Genomic DNA, 21,084 nt, shown 5'->3' with positions numbered 1-21,084 from the left:
TTCCCAGGAAACCCCCCCACCCCCAGCAGCACAATCCAGCAGCAGCACAGTTTGTCTCACAGCTCTGGGAGCTGCATTTTTGTGTCACAGTGACCACAGATGAAGAAACAAGATGGAAAGATCAGACATCTTCATCAGCAACAACCATTTCTCTCAAGAGCCCAGCAACACACGTGTTTGCATGCACAAGAAAAGGGCATTTGGGACGAAGGGTGAGAGCAGTGTTTTGCACTAGCAGTCAACCATCAGATACTTGTTCACAGAAGTATGTTGCCCCCTCGAATTCCATGCATTTTTAATGTCTAATACCCTGGGTGTTAAGCAAGAGTTTACATTTTACCTCTATTACTGACTGCAGACCTCAAGGACCAGTGCTTGTTTTTTAAAACAGCTGTCAACCCACTGAGCAAGCAAAAGGTTTAAAGCCTGAGACACCCTTCTACTTACATGAAGGCTGAAGACACAAGGCACACTTCAGTGTTTCTGTAGTTATATGCAACTTCTTCTTTGAAGAAGTTCTACGAAGAATTTGCTGATGGCTTAAAGGTATGTCACCATAACCTTAGTTTAAATGTTTTATCTGCAGCTCACCAAGACTCAGTCTGGCAAATCACTTGTCTAAGTTCTTGATTGCAAATACACATCACGCTTACCTAACACACCAGCACACACACTACTATCTACCATTGTCAGGTGAGATTAAATTAACTTTTAATCAGATAAGTGTGTCCACAAACACACATTTGCTGGGGCAGGCACTACCACACATTTATCTTGCCATCCCATTGTTCCTGCTCTTCAGAACTGTGAGATAAGTCCTCTACACAATGAAGTTTTATGGTAATTATTACACCAAGAACACTACTGCCAGCTGCTGAGCCTTCCCTGCCAGGCAGAGCTTCCACAGGTCGCTCTCTGGAATAAGCACACTGGAAAAAGAATAGGAGGAGGTATTTTTTTGATATATGTCCAATAGTCATTAATATCAAATGGAAGAAATGCTGGGCATTTCAAAAATGAAGAAATGCAGGGTTTCTGATACAAAGAGGTTATTGTGGTGGCACATTTGAGGTCTGAATGAATAATGACATGAAGGTGAAGGAGAGAGGCTGTGCTGGTGCATTCACTCATTCGTGACAGAGGCAAGGCTGGCTGCCTGCTCTCCTGTCCACTCAGAAGAAGTGGGGATGTGGAAACATGAGCAAAAACTGCAGCAATGGGATGGCACTGAGTAAAAGACAACCACACCCACTCTGGTATCAGCAGTGATCAGCCCACAATACTGCCATGAGGTGGGCAAAAGATGTTGGAATAATAAAGCAAGAGAGGGAATTCAGTAAACAGTATCTGGCTGTAGGCTTTGAAAAGGTTCCACCTTGCTTAGGACAAGAAAGAAGGGCCACAATGAAATTCTGGCACCAAAAGAGCAATTAACATCTAACATGAAAACACCAACCCAGGCAGTGTAGCAGGGGAAATCCTAATTGAGGGCTTTAGTGGCAGACAATTTAAAAAATATTTAGCATATTATAAGCATTGTTGTATGGAAATGGACTATTAAAATGTCTTAATTACAAACATTAAAAATGGGTTTGTGGCCTACGCTTCCATACATGTGCTTTTATATACAAATAAAATAAACACTTATATATTTTGGGGTGAACAGCAGTATGTGCATAAATAGAGATTCTTGTTCAGAGGACAGAGACCTCAACATGTAGATCCCCAAAGCAGGACCACCTTCTCCAGATCCCCTGGAGCAAGGGAACTGTTTTCTTTTTCTCCAAAAACAAGCCAGAAGGGGATGAAATGGACCTTTTACATCATCTGCTGGTGAGGAGACCTGCTTTTACCTTATTACCTGCAAAGAGTTTATGCAGTGCTCAGAAGACACCACTGCAGGTTCTCACTGCAGCCCTCGAGGCTGTTCTTTGCAGTAGTATCAAGCATCTCCCATCTGTGCCAAAGAGAAGTTACATTCTTCAAACCCCAGTGGCAGACAAAGAAGGAGGAAGGGGTGTGGTAAGTCCAGCAGATCTCTATGGTGCTATGCATTTGGTGTGACAACACTCAGGAGGAAAGGGATGTGCAGCAGCCTCATCCCTGGGAGCATTTGCATCCAGCAGCAGGGATGCACACAACACATCCTCATTTTAGGTTCCACCAATCCATGACCTCGTACAGCACATTGAAAACATGACAGCAAGTGTCACATCCACGCACCAAGTGAGAAATGCCAACAAGTAACATGGAGGGACAGAGGGAAGAAATGTTCACCCTCGATTTTCCACCTCCCATCTGCTTAGTGAAACATGCAGAGGGCTGGGTGTCAGCTGCCCACCAGTAATGTTTTCAATCCTGCAAGAGCTGGTAATATTTTCAGTGGAACTGATTTGCAATTCTGTGGGCCGGTGCTGGCCCTGAGCCTCCCTTGCTGCCTCCTGAGGATGCTCCTGTGCTGCTTCTCCCATGGAGGACACAAGCCAGCCACAGTTTCTGCAATGGCACACTGGGCAGGCGGGTCCAAAGGACTTAAGGGATTGTGTCATACTTGTTCTATACAGAAAATGTGATCCAGAAATAAGGCAAAGCAATGCAAGACACACAGCATAGCTACAATTCAGTTTTTGTTATGTCTCTACATGAGCAGACAGATGAGTCCCTACTCCTCTGGATTTCTGCAGTTCACCTTCAAGATCACCGCCAATTCTGTACAGGAGACAAATGGACTTACAAAACTAAATAGAAGAGAGGAATCTTCAAAGGAGAGCTTTAATCAACATGTTGGTTCTACTTCTATTAGCAGAACTTCTCAAAGACTAAATCAAAAATCAAGCAGAGCATCCTGCAGTCTTTCTTGTGGGAATAAGGCCTGATGGCTGGTCATTTCAGCCTGTAAAGTCATTCCTTGGTTTTTTACTCCTGGATATTACAGATGTTTTAGACAAAGGAAACCCCTTTTCCTTTTGTGTCTCTTGAAAGCACATAAAGGGTGGTGTGCTCCAAACCCAGACTGCTACAGTGCAGCTTTGGTGAAGATGCCAGAGGGACATCAAGTAAAACTCTGGTCATACAAGTCAGTGTTTCTGTCTGCTGAACAATAAAATTCTAAGATCAGCTACCTGGATTGACATAGAAGACTGAAAACTATCCTATAGATGAGGCCAGGGTACCACAACCTATCCCAAAGGCAAGGAGCTGTCCTGCTGCCGCCAGGAACTCGGGAGGCAGGAGATTACTCAGTTTACAAGAACCCTGAAAGTTGCTTGGTAGGAAAGGAGCAGGGAATGGGCGAGGGGGAGGGCATGAACAACATGAAAAGGAGAGCCCAGCAACTCTATCACGTCAGCAGGAGATGCTCCCTAAATAGCTGCTCAGACTACAGGAGAAACACTAATTCAGTGGTTTCTAGCAGGAAGACAGGAAACGATGAAGTCCAAGACAGCTCTGGGGAAGCTGATCAAGAGACCCACCTCACTAGAGACCCAAGAGCATATTCTCTAAAAGCCATGGATTTCACAAACAAACTCATCTCCACAAGGTATGGGATCAATAGCAGCACTGTTTTGCAAAGGAATGACTGAGGAACACCAGGTCTAACCTGTCACCAGGCCTCGGTGATTGCAAGCAGGGACCTGAGCATGACCTCCTCAATTCCTGGGCTAACCCTGCCCACAGAAATGCAGCAACCAGTTCCCAGAGACCAGCTCTAGAATTCTGAAACTCAGATCTGACATGGTGCTTCTGCTCCAGCAGATAAGGACTCCCACCAGACAAGAGAATAACTTCAGTCACCAACAAAAAGAACAGATCCGTAATATTAATTAGGTGTACAAAACTAAAATACACCTGGATGGAAGAAGTAGTATGAGGACATCTTAAGATGAACTCTTTGCAAAAATGTTAATCCTTTTAAATTAAAAAAATTAAATAAATAAAATAAAAACATAAGCTTAGTTTGTACCTCAGGAATGGGTCCTGATTTTTTAGGGCTTGAAACTACTCCAATATATAACTTTTTATGTTATATCCCTATGCCCAAGGCAGAGAAAGAAGCTGAACTACAGAAGAAGCAAAGAATTCCTGGTGACGTCCCTCTGTAGTGCTGCAGATGGATGAAAAGGTGCTTAAAGACAAACCAGCCCATGAAGCCAACCCCAGCTCTGCAGAAGGTTAACCAAAAGCTGTAACAAATCTTCCTTTTGCTATTAGAGTTGAAGAGATACTGTTCTGAAAGCATCAAACCTACTCCCAGTCCATCTCTTAATTAGGCAGCACAAAGCAATGCAAAATTTGAATTCCAGCAGGTCATCTCCTACCTTGCCAAGCTACATTACTTGGCAGAGAAGTGATGCAATGAGAAGTCATTACTGAAGAAAATGAAATCCCATTTATTCACATGGCTTTGAGCATACTATGTTATGCAATTTGGAGATTCCTATGCAATGTGACATAGATTAGTACATATTTCTCTTTCTGTATTGTTTATAAATGGACATCTTGAAAACAAATGTAAAATCCAAGCTCATTAACACCTCTGGCTTCTTTTTAAACCAGTCATTCTGAATTACCATCCTCAGATATACAAGTATTATTCTCCTTCTCACACTGTGAGATATGGGTGAAAGGGCAAGTCACACAACATAATTAAAAGCACAAAACACTGGCAAATTCAACAGGCTTAGAGTGGGATTTTTTGATGCAAAGTACCAAAACAAACAAACAAAACCAACAACAAAACCAGCTGCTAGATTTGGTCTTGTTTGTGAAGTAACATTGAAAAAGATCACTTTTAAACAAAGCTGCCTTGCAGAGCAACGTTTCTGAAAGTGTAAAAATCCCCTTTTTGTCTATCTCATTCTTTAAGGTCACTAAATCCAGACCATCTGGATAATGAAGTTAGCAACTTAGTTCCCTATTTATCTATTAAAACTTCTGTACAGCTCATATGGAAAATTTGTCTGCAGCTAAAAAACAACTGAAGTGTAAAAAGCAGCTGCAGGGAAATGATGTCACTGCAGGCAGAGCTGGCTGTCAGCACACTGGCACCAGGAAGACCCTGAGTTATTGTTAATCTCAGCTTTTGAGCCAAATATCCTATTTGGAAAAACAAAACAAAACAAAAAAACCCCAAAACAATCCCCCAAAACCACAAAGAAAATTATATGGATCTTTCAGCCACGTCCTACTCTCACTGAAGCTTTGGTGGTAATTTTCAGGAAGATCAAGACTTCAAACCTGACATTTCGTACTATATCTTTTTTGTACAGAACTGGTCCACTGTTATGAGTAAGGATAAAAAGGTGAATCTTTCACTGCTTTCCTCCACCAAAAACACAAGCAGCAAAACTCTGCAAAGCAGTCTCTCTCCTCTCACAGGCACAGAGCAAGAGGACTTATTTTTGCTAACTTTGACTGTTACTTATGTAAATGTGGGTGACGAGAAGACAGACAATTTTGGTCCAGCAGGTTGCTCATATTTCCACACCTATCACCTTCAAAATGCAATTCCATTGCCAAAAGGTAGCTGTTGCCAGTTGTAAAATTTTTATTTTACAAGCTTCTTAAGGATACATTCTCTTAATTTTTTATTCTACAGGGTAATGCACTCTTATTTGGGCTAAAGATGAGTGTAGGAGAGGTGTCCTACCTCCTTCCAGGAGATCCTTCTCCATCAGAGGGAAACAGGGGACAAACACCCCTTTTGGAATCCTAAAGGACGAGGGTTCAGGTTCAAGTCCTTTGGGTGAAGTTCCCTAGCAATGCTCCAGCAGGTTACAGCTTTGCACACAGCCCCTGTGACAAGCCAGGTCCCAGGAAGCCCATTTGCAATAACTGAGCATCACCTTTTGGCTGCAGAGATTTCAGAAGTTTGTCCCTCAGAAATCAAGGGCTACCTTCCCTTCTCTCCCATAAGAAAGAGGCATTTGCAAAATGAACAATAAAGACAACAGCTAATGCTTCTTCAAGATGTTACACTCGTTCCTTATCAGTAAAACATCATCAAAACATAAATGCTTTCCTACAAGTTTTCACAGAGGTTTAAAAAATACCCTAAAATTCATGTTGTAACATATTAGGATGAAAGGATGTAGAAAATGTAATATATGCTTATATAGCTAGGTGTATTACAAAAAAACTCTAATTCATAGCACCTACACATCTGCTGGATCTGGATTATAACTACAGTCATAACATGGAAACAAGCTTAAGAAATTGTTATATACAAACATTGTGAGTAATACACAAACATTAGACAAAACAGTTCTTTCCAGACAATTTCAGACTCCTTACTATAGACACATGCTCACGTCCTCAAAGAATATTATATTTAATTTTCAATGGAAAAGAGTGTGTGTATGGAGAGAGAGAATTCAAAATTCAACTGCTGCCTTTTTGCTTCTAGATCACATACTGGACTATGACTCTACTGTCCCAAATCAGTGTTAGTTTTAGCGCTGACAACACAACACAACACCATAATGCAGATTCAATAAATAAAATTACCCTGTATTTTCCCCATAGACCTGTCACACAGACCACCTCGAAATCCTGAGCTGGCGAGTCTATTTTAAAATTGAATCTTTGACTGCATATCATTGGCATACAACAGCAGCAAGCAAAACATGAGCAGTTTGTCACCAAGCTCAACTAACTTATGTGGTAAGAATATGCTTGCTGACTAAACAACAAACTGTAATAAAAAGATCCAGCAATAATGCAGAGCAAACTCTTCAAAACTGGTGAAAATCATATTTTCATGAAATATGTCAGCAAACTTCTCCAAAACATTTGACATTGTTTTACTCACACATTTCACGTTGCTTCAGCCTACTTGAATTTAAGCAGTGCGTGAAATTATCTCTTTTCTTATAGCTGTTCACGTTTTCCCCCAAGTAATTAGCAAGCTACATCCCCTTTGACAGAGGGACACTAACAAGCTCCTACAGTTTCCAGTGGGACAAGGAATCCAAAGCTACTAATAGCAAACAAGTCATTTAAACAAAAAAAGGATTACAAAGACTCGTTGCAAGTAGCTGGAAACTCACCCATATTTCAGATTAAGGCTTTCTGAGGAGCTCTTTTGTAAAGAGTTTTGACTCCATCTTACAAAACCATTTCATTGTTTTCCTTTAAAAACCAAAACACCGATTTGTTATCTACTAATAATTTCTTCATATTGAAAGTAATTAAGTACTAGAAAGATGGAAAAGCATTTTCCAAAGAGAAAATGACGGAAACCTTAGTTCTGTTACAAAACCGCCCTCCGGAGATCTCAAAGTTGAAAGGAAACAAAAGTTACACAAACTTTTCAAAAAGTTCTTCCATTCTTCGCTCCCAGGCCACCAAAACAAGCTGCAAACCAAGCCAGAGTGCAGCTTATTTGCAAAACTCCGTTCCCAAAAATGCCTAGAACCACATCCCTGTTAAATAGAGCGGGTTTTGAGGAGCTCCTGAGCGGAAAGGTGCGTACCTTGAGGACCTCCATGGGCACCTGGGTGGCGGGGGGCAGGCTGGTGGGGACGCTGACGTTGATAGCAGGTGTCTGGCTCACGGGCACTCGCTGCTGCATGAACTGGGCTGCCTGCTGCTTCTGCTGCTGCTCCCGACGCTCCTGCTCCTGCATCTGCTCACGCATGAGCTGCTGTCGGAGCAGGATTCGTGAGGTCATGCTGGAGGAGCTTAAGGGAGGCTTGGAAGCGCCAGGATGCTCGGAATTGCTGTGGGAAGACCAGAGAAAGACAGCTCAGCTTCCACAAAGCGGGGTGGAGGCTCCAGCAGCACCGCGAGAGGGGAATCCGGAGCCGACCTACTTCAGGTACTTAGTGGCCACATTAGGCTGCCTTAACTTGACTGCAGCCAAACCATTCCCAAACACCAACATCCAGCTGTAAAGAGCCATTTGCTCTTTCAAATCTTACAGCAACCACCCACGAGAAAAACAAATGCTTTTACAGATAGTAGCAGGCACAAATATTCCTTTTTTTAAAAAAGAAAAAATAATAGAGATCTGTAGCAAGTCTAACGATTGGTATGGATAACACTCCAATCCAATGATCTAGCTCAAAGTAAAGTAAATCTACCTCTCCCATGGAAACAAAACACAACATAGTTCACTTATTTCCTGCAAAATCCTACCTTAGGGTTGGACTTGCTGGCAGTGACTTTTCAGAGTTAGAGAACAGACCTCCACAAAAAACCCAGGTCCCACCCAGGCCTACCAGCATCTTCTGAGCACCGTCAGATACAAAACCAGGCAAAATAAACAACAGTAACAGCTTTATTCCAGTCATACTTCACAGAGAGCAATAGTCTGGCCCAAGTCAGCACATAGCACAGCTTCACCACTTAAGAGATACTTCCAAGACACTGGCAAGCAGAGCATGGGACTTTGCTATGGACTGCAAGGACACTTTCTGGAGCAACTCATCATTTTCTTAGCCTGCAGAACCAAAATCCATGGGCTATGCCTTGGGAAGCCAGCAGTAACCCTCCTGGCTGTAGGAGGAGGCTGCTCTTGAAACCCCCACCTCTGGCTCCAGTGCTGTTACCTGTGGGATGCTGGCAGGACACAGGAGTCTGGGAGCCAGCATCCCTTCCAGGTCTTGCTCAGAAGCTGCGGGCACCGAGTGCTGCTTGTGCTCGGACAACCAGAGCCAGCACTGCTGGAAGTTTTCTGTCTTTGTTTAGGACTGATGTTGAACACAGTTCAGGGCAGAAACAAAAAAAAGGAGAACCCACACTTACTGCCCCAAGAGATCAAACTGCTCTTCCAGAGCACACATTTTGGGGGCAGGGAGGCAGGGGACCATCTTGCTATTTAAGACCTGTCATGTTGAAACATTCACAGAGACACTGATCCTTTTGATAAAACAAGAGAAAACCTTTGTGGTGAAACTAATGCAGCTGCGGAATAATCGTACTAATTAGCTGCTCAAGACAAGTCATTGACTGTGATACTTGTAAAAAACACTCCCTTTTCAATTAAGGGTGAAGCATTCTCACATCTAAATCCAGCAGCTTGTTTTCTGGCTGCACATCTGAACCACTCTCACATTCCCAAACCGAAGAGATGCTTCATTTCCATGACCAGGATAGTTATAGATCAGTGGTCTCTCCATTGTTTTGATTACACATTCCTACCAGGAATGTTTGAACATGCACCCCCAAAATGTTTACTTACTTATTTATGAACTATATACTTGTATTACTGAAGTGCTCATGTTTTCTTTCTGCCCACCAATAATAACACTGTGCATCCCACCTCAGAGACCACTGCAATACATGAGAAAACAAAAGGCACCCAAATGCTGCTTTCAAGGAAGGATTCATTCTCCTCCTGTTGGAAAAAGGCCAATTTTGTACCACACTTGTCAGCATTCTCATTTGTGTGCTACTGGCAATTTTTAGATACCTAATGCTGCAAAATTGGTAACCCAGCAGTTCCTCCTACCTTCTTTCATTTTGAACTGTTTCTCCACCTACCAAAGCCAAGTGTGCTGGAAACCATCTCAGAAGAACCTTCCCATACAAAAAAATGGTTGAGGAAAGAGAGCAAGCAGGAAGGAGAAATTATTTCCACAGCATTTCAAACAGCTCCTGTCAGGAACCTCATCTTGCCCACGCAATTATTTTACCTACTTGCACCAAGTGTCCTTCCAGCTTCCTGCAGGTGATTCAGGGCTCTACTGTTAATCAAAAATTGCAAACAAAGCTTCAAGTATTGTGTCTTTTAATGAGACAACAGTCCTAGAAAACGCTGTTCTTCCAAATTCTTCCCCAAAGAGCAAAGATGCTCCCAGGCTTCATTTCTTCTGCAATTCTGCTCAGTATTTTACATGGCAAACAGGCAGATGAGCCCTGAATGCAGGCAGTGCGGACAGCCACGTGCTGCCAGACTGCAGCTACTGCCACAGAATCATGGAATTGTTTAGGTTGGAAGACATCTCCAGGGATCATCAGGCCCAACCATTAACCCAGCACTGCCAAGCCTACCACTAAACCATGTCCCCAAGTGCCACATCCACATGTCTTTTAAATACCTCCAGAGATGGTGACTCAACCATCTCCCTGACAGGCTGTTCCAGTGCTTGACAACTCTTTCAGTGAAGAAATTCTTCCTAATGTTCAATCTAAACTTCCTCTGGCACAACTTGAGGCCATCTCCTCTTATCCTATCCATTGTAAACTGGGAAAGGCAGATGGGCACCCAACCATCACACCATCAGTGCAGGTGAGTTAAAATAATGCTTATTCTGGGATAAAAGCAGCTGCACAACACCTGCCTACCTAACCAGATGCTTCTGTCACAAGCACTGGGAAGGAACACGGACAGACTTCCCGTTATTTATTCCCAGAGGGCTGTAAAGCTCCTCCTGTGTGCACAACAGTCTCCCCACACCAGCATTCCTTCCACTCGCCGTGAGCGGCACTGATCAAACATGGAAAACTCTGAAACTTTGGTATCTCATCCTCTAAGTCTGTCCCATGCACCACACAGCTCATCCCCTCATCCAGCTTCCCTTCTCCACCATGTCTGCTCATCTCCCCAAGCACAGAATAGAAGGAACAGAAGATGGTTTGGGTTTCACGACCACAGACCTCCACAGAGCAAACAGGAGGTCTGCCAGAAACTCACTTTTGCAACCAAAGAAGCAATTAAAAACTTGTTATTTCAAAAGCTTCATCCAGACAGTTTTGAAAACAGTTATTTTTAAAGCTTCTTGACCTTTATGCGCTGGTGCACAGACAGATCTCCCATGACCAAGCTCGGTGCCATGTACCACAGAACAACCCAGCAGGGGACACGTGGATCCAAAACTCCCCTACATGAACTGATTCACCCCCAGATTACGTGGAGCCAGGAGCAGAGCCCACACACAGCTAATACAGATGCAATTCAGATACTTCCTGCAAACAGTTTATGGAAACCATCTAATTGCAATAAATGAACCCGACTCATCCTTTTAATTGACACATGATTAAACCAGTTATCCATTAGCACTCTAATAAGCACGGCGTAATACAGACTGGGAGTTATTAGTTATGTGTCATGTGCTGATCCAATTAATCACGAAGTGATAACGCTTTATTTAATAAGTTTAAATTACATATCCTTTGCACAGATGCCTGGGAAATGTTAGTTACTGCATACATGAGTTATTATGCAGGTGGCCATTGCATAATAAAAGGCAACTGATCACATTAAAATCAAGTTTGATTTTGTTGCCATCAACCCACAGAGACCATAATCTTCCCAGATGTTTACTGATTATTTTATCTCTCTCCTTAGGCAAAAAGACAAACTCGTCTTTTGTTGGACAGTTTTGTTTTCAGATTCTATAAATTGATCAAACAAATGCTCTGGGTCAGATGCATTAGTTATGAGTTATCTGATGCACAAGCGTTATTTTGCACTACCTATGCATTGAATAAGAAACTTCTCTGGAGACTTTGAACTGGAAAAAAAACCTAACTTTGCTTTTTAGCTACTTTAGAAACTTTTATTATTTTTGAATTTTTTTTAAGAAAAAAATGTCTCCAATGTAATGTTTCTTAGACAAATTGGACAAAGAGCCTTCAAAGCCACTTGTTCTGGGCAGGATGCTCTAAATTGAGAAATGGCACATAAGACGGAAGCTGCTGCTCTCCTCCCTCCATTCATGCCAACTGTTTGTTAATGGGTTAGTCCACAGAGAAATCAGCCAAGAAAAGCAGATTTAGCACCTCAAGAAATCCACTGAGCTGCACCAGATCTCAGAGGTAAGAAATAACACCGGATTTAAATGCTTTTGTTTATGTCTTACCCTTATCCCAGTCACAATTATTCAGAGAAAATAAAGGCATCCACATTTGAGTTGTAATGTTGGCAATCACTCATCTCCTTGCTTTAAAGATTAAGATTGTTCTATGCTAATGGTGGCTACTTAAATATTTGACCTCCAGAAGACATTTTCAGAGACCACCACACAGCTCCCAACACCCCTCGTAGAAAATCACTAGAGTTTCTTCAAAATTAAAGTTGATTTGTACAAATTGTTTTCCGTCTCTCTACCAAGCAGTAAAACCTCACGAAACTTTTTGTTCCCTGTATTGTGTATGTGGCTGAAGCAACAACACCTGTAGGAGCTTCTAACCTGCCAGCCAGCAACGCTGTTTGCCTCAGAAAGGGGTGACAGAAAAGCGAATAGCAAAAGAAAAAAAAATAAATGCAAGGAGAAGCCAGATTACACACACCTCCACCCCCCAAAAAGTCTAATACAAAACGCAAAAAGTCCACAAACAACAAAAAAAAACCCACACAGTCCCTTTTCCCCCATCTTCAGCCAAGGTAAGGGATTCCAACTACTACAGCATTTTCCCTGGAGCACTTTGTACTTCATTCCTAACATTTAATAATTGACTGTGGGTTACAGCGACGCTCCGCTCACCGTGCCAACTGCCTGGTGCTGCTTGAAGTATCAATGCACAAAAAACAAGCCCAAGATCTGGCACCCTCCTATGCCCTGACTTGCCAAGGACAGAGCAGTTAAAAAAACGGTGTGGAGACCTTTATCAGCCTTTATAATAAAGCCAGGACTATGTTTCAGGCTCCTACATGAAAGGTTTCCGGACTTGAAGGTTACATGTTTAAAAAGACAGGCTGCCTGCCCCTGCTCCATCATCGAGTTAAATGTTTTTCTGTGCCTCCTGTACTTTTGTATCCTGACCTGCACTGTCCTACACCATGGGCTGCACCCACAGAACAGCCCACAGCCCAAAAGGCACCCAGCCATCTGCTGGATTGCATTGAGTGCACCTGGTTGGGTAAGGAAGGAAAAACCCTGCAACATCCACCATGCACACCAACTACAGCAAGGAGCTAAGGGTTGAATTTCAAATCAAATTAATTCGGTGGACCAACCTGCTTGGAAAAAAAACCAAAAAACAAAAAAACCACACATGCACACACAAAAACCCTCTCCAACAAAACCCAACCTCACAACCAAAAATATTCAATCCTCAGCTAAGAATTTTTTTAAGTTGTTGTACACCATGTAGTAGTTTTCCATTTTTCTTCCTGTCTTTAAAACACACCTTCACAAGTGGCTGAACATAATGCTTTCTGAACTTAATGAAAACCTCTCTCATGACCCAGGAGCACTCAGTAAATAATTATTAAGCTCCGGAGGTGGCTTTTGCATGAGTGTTGACTTAATAAAATGCCGTAAGTTGATCTGCTTGAATGCCCATTTAGTTGGGGACACAGCTCGCAGTATAGCCTGGAAAGCTTGATCTTGACCAGATTAAGGAACAAGGTAAAATTAAGAGGTTCAATCCAGAAACAACAAAGGTCACATTTTACAATCCTTTACTACCACTGCTGATAGAAGGGAGATGAATAATTGCAAACATAAAGTATCCTCAAAGACTTCCGTATTATAATAGTGACAATGCACCAAGTCTTTTTACACCGAAACTGAATCTCTGTTAGCCCAGGGCTGTGTTTTTGCCATGAAGTTTCAGAAGAAGAGACATATATATGTATATATATTTAAACACAGTATTATGTGTCTTCCCCTCTTGAAACCCACCATCACTAGCTGAGCTGGTCAGCCCAGCTGCTGGGGCTCTGTAGAGGACAGTGGCCAGTCCCAAGCACGGTATCTTTAATTCCCAGAACGCAACCTCAACCACACCAAATCAATCCCGCAATAATCTGCTCACGGTGCCCCGGGAAAGCATCACTCACAGACAGAGGCTGTCAAAGGAGCAGGGCATGAACATCTGAACAGCTTCCATCTTTCCCCCCAATTTTGTGTCCAAGGGCTTTTGCTGAGCACCCCCGGGAGAAAGTCAAGCGGCGTCCGGGCCGGCTGTGTCTCCAGGGGAGGCTCCAGATAAGGACCTGGCAACTCCAATCCCCACGGAGCAGCAAGGCGGGCAGCGGCTCCCGGCACTGCAGACCTGCGCAATCCAGCACCTACCGAGGAGAAAACAACGGGCTTGAGGCAGCACGTTCAGGGGTATCATGAAAGGACTCCAAAACAGCCGAGGAGTTTGGAGTCAGCATCTCGCTACATCCCGTCTCACCTGCATGGGAGCGCCGCACAGCCTCCTGGTGGGCACGGATCCGCAGGATCTGCGGTGAATTCCCGGCACAGCCGTGGGCTGAGCAGATCCCAGGGGCTGCACCACCCTCACCACCCCGCGAGGAATGGGAGAAACCGAAGACACGGGCTGGCATTGAAAGCACTTCTGCCATTCATTAATTAAAAGGGGTGTGATCAGGCCATTAACACCATCAGTGGATAAGGGCTGTCTGTTAATAGCACCGTTTTCTCACGATCCTTATCACCAAAAAGATGAAGGGAAAGGGTGGGTGCAAGACAAATTTGTTTTCTGGGATGTAACTTCTTCACATTCAAAGCTCACCCAGGCAAACCTCCACCTAGGAGCCACTGGACACGCATCTCTCAAGAGCTTGAACCACATCTGTAAAGGTACAGTCGATACGACAGTGCACACACCATTTCCCCAGCTCCACCTCTGCTCAAACAGGCTGAAACCTTCACAAAAGCAGCATGCAGGGTACACAAATACCTCAAAAATTGTTCCAAAAAATTGTCCCAAAATTGTTCCATGAAGGGCTAAAGGAATTTAAAATATAGCTGACTGTGTTACCCAGTACTGGTTTAATGCTTTTTCTCAAACTTTCAAAGTTTCCCTCACAAATTTAGAGAAAATATTACCAAAAAATAAAAGAGGAAAAAAATGCATGAAGCAGATTTGTCTTTCACTTAAAAGTCTGACCTTGTTAAAGACTTTTTGAACCATTTTTCAGACACCACATCTATGGGCACTTCCCTCTCTAAAGGGCTCTACACAAATTTGCAAAACAAAAAGCCAGGTTGCTAAAACAACCAAGAGGTGATAAAAGAAAAATCGAGGAGATAACACTCCACTAGCAATCTCTGTAGTTTTTGTAATGCAAAATTTACCTTTTTTTATCTGGGTCAATAGAGACGATAACACCGTCGCTGAGAGGGAAGATGACGTATAACCACCACACTTTTTGATACTTTACAACTACATAGTGCCCAGGTCTGGCTTCACAGCAACTTTCTGTCATATCTTGGCTTAGAAATTATCACTTCCACAGCTGGATAGCAAGTTTATCCACAGAGGAAGTTTTCAGCAGAAGACAAGGCTCAACCACATTGTGTCCATAGCTTGTATCCATAATTCACATGCCCAGACTCCTTCCCAGCTAAAAAGCCACCATGCTCCTCAAGGCTTACCAGGACCAGCAATTCCCAGCCTAAACCCTTCCATTCATCCAAGGTTTTCTGCTTATTGACTCCACTGTTACAGCACTATTCAATGCTTTCCAAAGAGGATGAGGCAGCTGGAAGCCTCATCTCCTGCAGATGACATCCTCACTCTGGCATGCTGAGCAAACAGGATCTTGAGGAGCAAAAGGGAAAGTTGTTTATGGAAGATTTGCTTTAAATGATTAAGAATCCCAAAGAGTCATGATGAAAACCACGCAGTGAATTCTGTGCTTGGTATGCTGGCATTATCAGCATGTAGGACTTGCTCACAACAAGGGAGTATGACATGCAAGGGAAAAAACAACCCCTAACACATCACTGCAGCAACTTCAACATCAAACCAGTCTTGGACAGATGTTATGCAAACTCTTGCTTCAATCTCTAGCCACAGCACTAGCTGTCCATTATGGGACCTGATCAGATCAGTGTCTTTAGCAACTCTTCTTTCTAACAAATCAACTCTCCAGGCTGCAGAAACCAATGCCTCAGCACACCCATGCTTGAGACAAACTTCAATGTTGAGTCCTTAAGCATTGCACATAGTTCTTCTACATTTTTGTCTATTTGTGGAAGAGTTTATTGGGGCAAAGAGGATTGTGTGACTGTGCAAGCTGAACAGCTGGGGGTGGGGGTAAAAAACCCCTTATTCAGCAACAAGTTACTCTACCAACCATTTGGATATTTACACTTCAATTACAATTTGCAATTGCAGGACAGATGTGCCAGACTTGCTGCCTTGGGTTTTCACAGCACAGACAGGAAGGTGGGATAAGCTCCAGCCATCCATGTAAGAGAGCATTAGCGATGTTTACAAACTCGCTAATTGAGGCCAAGCAAAATGGAGGAGTTGCCCAACTGCAAACAACTAAAGACAGGTGGCCTTCAATTCTCTTGCTTAGGCCACTCAATGCCCCCCACAACATCCCTGACAATGAGATAGTCCCAAACCAAGGCTCCTAGAGGAAGCAAACCTCTTCAGTCTATCGGTATCACCAGCAGCATCTTCAGCATCCTCAGGCACATCCAGCAAACAGCCCTTCTGTCATCAGGTACCTCTCCCAAATCCCAAGTTCAGGGATTCCCCAAATTGGGTACAGTTTCTGTGTTCTTACAACCTCGGGGTGTGCACTGTGTGTCAGGATGGCTGGGGCAGGACAGTGCAAATGTCAACAGCTGTAAATCCTATTTTAAATTTGTCACATTTGCAGGAACTGCAGTCTTTCACAGAAATATTTAGCCTTGATTTAAAGCCTTCAGCAGTAGGGAGCTGCATCTCCAAGGACTGTTATGGTAATTCCTCCTCTTCCCTCATCAAAATAATTCTGCATCTCGTTTCAAACCAGAAACTGCTCAGGAACATCAGAGAGAGGATGAGGAAAATAATTACTTAAACGTAGGGTCACATGTAAATAAAAGAAATACCAAATGAAAACCATGGTAGAGAATCAAGTCTCATTCAAAATAGAAACATGCAAGCAACATTTATACTTCTTGATTTCAGAGAGTCAAAATATATACAAAAAGGTCCTCCTTAATCTATTTATAGGTCTTTCAACACCTCAAATATGGCCCTGATAATACACAGCCTTAATTTAATTTTGCAATCACCCTTCTGCTCTGCACGTCTTATGTTGCATCTAAAATGCACAAGCACATCTCAAAGACGAGACATCAGGAAAAATCCTCAGAAATAACTTCATGCAACCAAATACAATCTTAAAAATTAACACAACTGCTGGGTTTCGAGAAAATGGGATTTTCTCAAGTAAAACTGTTCAGCACAGCCCATGTTTTGCACACTTTAGTGACACCTGAGCCATGCTGTCTTTGTCACTTGCTGCAGGAACACCACTTCTTACTTTTCAAAAGATATTACAGCCTTTGGTTTACTTTTGAAAAAAAGCAGCCAACTCAAAACTATTTACAAGCCTTTCTGTTAGACCCTCCTAATCTGTTCTGCACTGCCAGAAGCACAGCACTTGAATGGCTATTTCTGTTCAAAGCTATATTTGTTGTGGAACTACTGCAGACTCCTGAATCATGTAAACAGAGGCCAGAGCCAAAAAATGTTTCACTGGACTTGAAGTTCACATCTGCCTTAGTTACTAGGACAAAAAAAAATAAAGGCAGGGCTTAGGCTATAACCAATAAATCCTGCAAAGACTACGGTTAATAATGAATTCCTGCAACAGAGCTTTGTTTAATTTGGTTTACTTAGCATTTGCGACCTTGGCAAAGTACCTGTGTGAGCACCCGCCATTGTTGTGGAGCAGCGTTTCACACCTTCTGTTATTTTAGGCTCCAGCAGGCGACTGTACAGTGCTACATTAGTCAGGCAGGTTCATAAACATGCAGCAAAGTCACCTGGAAATGATGTGCAGTTCCAGACTTGCTGGAGCCCAGGAGCCAACTGTATTGCTGTCCCTAAAAAGCAGTATTGTAGCAGCTCTCAGTCAGGACCTGCAACTGCACCTTTGGGCAAAACAAATGCTTGGCAAATGTGTTGCTGAAGCAAAGTGACCCTGTCATTTCCTCAGCTTCTTGGCTCAGAAAAGTTAATGCTACAAACCATGCCCTCACCTCAGCCTGTCCACGTGGATGAAAACTTCACCTGAGCACTCACCACCTTCTATTCCTCATGATCCTTCTCCAGCAGGAACAATCTCCAATATTCTCAACATGCTAGAAACACAAGGCAGCCCAATATTCCCAATAAACTGGAAACCATGAAAACCCCCAGAACAACAACGAAAACCCACACAGATGTTTGATCCAACTTCCCATAGATTACACAGACCTACCACTTCAGGCAGGGACAAATTCTGCCCAGTGGTCTTTGGCACAGAGCTGCAGCAGAGGTACGACAGGCAGGAGGACAAGCAGCATGTGTTTGGGTAAGAGTGGGACATCACAGGTGGATCAAGGAGAACAAAAAAAATGTTTCTGTCATAACCCACATAAGAAATCTGGATTTAAGTGTAGTAACCTTTTTTTTTGGTCATACAAGCATTTGCTGAATTCAGAAATTTAGTACCTGCCTGATACTTAGTTGCCAATATATGTCTAATACAATGAAAATATTTTTCCCTTCCTTTCAGAGAGGTTGATACAAAGCCACATTCAGGAACTGTAACTGGCTTTCCACTTACTCAGGGGGAAAAAAAAAAATCTTTTTTTTACAAACTCCAGAACAAACAAGATGATTTTCTATTTTCTTGCTTTTAAAAGCTGACAATGCAAGTACAAATGGATAATACGTTTTATCATCTATGTTACTGTAGTTTATTTTTGTACAAATCTTGACCTTCATCTTGAACTAAGATATTCTACCTTAAAAGTGTTATACTTCTGTGTCTCTTCCCTTCATACAGCTACAACCTGGATATGGAATTCCTAATCTTAATAGAAGGATATATATTTAATTTTGCCTTGAATTGACACTACAGACTATTTAAAGTTGCATTAAAGCTGGTATTATCCTGTAAACACTTCCAGAGTACCAAAAATGAACATCAGCTGTCAGGATGCCAGAGTTACTCAATTAACACTTGCACAGCCAAAGCACTTTGCAATCCTATTCACAAGCTACCAAAAAAAACCTCCCCAAAACAAAAACAGCTAAAAAAGCAACTCCTATGCCTGGGCTAGGGAAAGACAGCTTCTGCAGGATTTCTCATTTGGCCAGCTCCCAGACATCTCCCTTTCCACACTAGATGGAGCTTTGTCCCCTCTTCCCCAGCTGTCTGGCAGTGCCCTGAGCTGGGATAAAAAGGGTAAAGAGGCAAAGGGTGAAACAGCAGCAGCGCCACCCCAAACAATCAGCCCAGCCCGCAGCAGTGACCTCAGGAACAGCGGGATGCCAGCGAGGACCTGGGCCCTCACCGTGCCCTGCTGGCTCCCTGATTTTAACACAGCACTGGTTTGCCATTTTCGAGGAATGAAAGATTTCAACAATTCCAAATCCCTATCCATGCTGAGCTCCTGCCAGCCTTTAACACGACTGCAAGGCACTGCCTGAGCTCACACCACAGTAAAACTACTCTTCTTTTCCTTCCCTTATATAGAGGGACAGCATTTAAGCTTAATCCCAGATTACACACTTGAGTTGCTCACTGGCTTTCCTGTATCCCTCTTCATACTCCCAGTTATTATCTTTCAAAATATACTCTTCAGTCTCTTCTCCATTAACCTGAAACATCTGTCCCAAATGCCTCTGCTCAGGCTCCAGCCTTGGATTCACTGACACTTAGGGGAAGCGACTAATGGATAAAATTCCCCTTGATTTGTATCTGCTGGATTTGGTCTGTATTGTTTCAGATCACAGGTCAAGAGAAACAGCTCATCCTTCTGGTGAGCTGCCACAACTCCATTAGGATCTTTCAAAGCACAACAGGATATGGTACATCATCAGTACTTCTCTGATGAATTTAAACTCAATGGGACTGAGAGAAGCCCAGGAGAATGAGTCACTCCCGATGTCACAAGTGGCCTGCACTGCAAATCACAAAAAGCAGCAGCCTCAGGCTGTATCAGACAAGGCAATGCCAGAGAGGATGGAGAAGCACCGGTGTTCAAAGTGCAAAACCTCTGTGTGCCTTGTGGGCAAGGGCTCCTGCTTAGGCAATGTGCTCAAGAACAAGGAGCTAAAATTGAGGGGACAAGGAAAACAAGCCCACATTATAGTGGGAAGCTAAAGAAAAGTTTGGAGGTTGACAAGGGTGAGTGTTGCTGTCTATAAATATAGCAGAAAAACAAACACCCAGGAGAGAACAACCCTGGCACGTCACCAAAGTGATATAAACCAGCTATGAACAAGATTAAATTGGTATCAACAGTCTCATTCTGAGAAGTTCAGACCTGAAACCATTTCCAGCTAGAGGACTGACGAAGGAACAACGTGCTCCTTTGCAAATAAAGACTGGTTGCCTAATCAAAGTAGGTCACTGTGGAATGAAGCAGCCAGTAACAAATTACGGGACACAGAATCACAGAATCAATTAGGTTGGAAAAGACCTTTATGATCCTCAAGTCCAACCTTTGACCAACCACCACCTTATGAACCAAAGCAGAGCACTGAGTGCCATGTCCAGTCATTTCCTGAGCACAGAAGATGCCTGGCAGCCAGAGGCTCCAAAGGACAGATGCAGAGCAAAGCAACTCTTTGGCAGAGCAGATGGATCTGAAGTAGTACTGGAATATTGCACACAACAGGAGCTCTTGCCTTCACATACACCATGCTGAGCTAAAGCAGTAAATAATACCTCAAAAATGCAACCCCTCCTTTCTAAATTAAAGATTAGAGGTTCCCCAAAACGAACATAAAATCAAGAAATACCTACTACAAATACAGACATCCTAAAGTAGATAGAAGGCATGCAGAGCAGGTTTCATCCAGAGCAGATTTAAGAGAGATACCTTTTGAAGACAAGACAGCAGCTGGAGGGTCCAACAGCCACACATCGTCTGGCCAAGATAGCATCACCCATCATGACTTCCAACACAAAGCTGTAGAGCAGAGCCTCTTGGGGACACACAGCCTGGGCAGTACAGACAGGAGCTGAAACCACATCTCTAAATCCCAGTATCCTCCATCCTCTGTAGCCAACAGCCATGTCCTGTTATCCTACCCAGCACTGACAAGCAACACAAGACATAACTGAAGGTGAACCTGCCAGGCTCTTACAACTCCTACTCATATGTTTAGTAGAGAAGAACCTTCAGTTCACTACAGCAGCATGAAAACCCAACCCCTTGACACTCTAATTGTTCA

The 21,084-nt window shown here is 43.1% G+C and overlaps 1 protein-coding gene across 11 annotated transcripts in view; it reads right to left on the bottom strand.

Annotated features, from left to right (window-relative positions):
- MITF (melanocyte inducing transcription factor) overlaps positions 1–21,084 on the bottom strand; it is a 101,990-nt gene that overhangs the window by 38,582 nt on the left and 42,324 nt on the right. For 9 of the 11 annotated variants that reach the window (XM_082288733.1, XM_082288736.1, XM_082288739.1 and 6 more), the window contains exon 2: positions 7,475–7,721. In XM_082288733.1, coding sequence (XP_082144859.1) covers positions 7,475–7,721 — 247 coding nt within the window. Of the gene's footprint in view, positions 1–7,474; positions 7,722–13,732; positions 13,798–21,084 lie in introns of those variants that run through there. The other 2 variants (XM_082288737.1, XM_082288738.1) reach the window with 1 other exon arrangement.

Source organism: Coloeus monedula (assembly GCF_965178545.1).
Source record: "Coloeus monedula genome assembly, chromosome: 11".
In the NCBI taxonomy this organism is placed as follows: Eukaryota; Metazoa; Chordata; class Aves; order Passeriformes; family Corvidae; genus Coloeus; species Coloeus monedula.
This window is presented reverse-complemented; position numbering and strand designations above follow the sequence as displayed.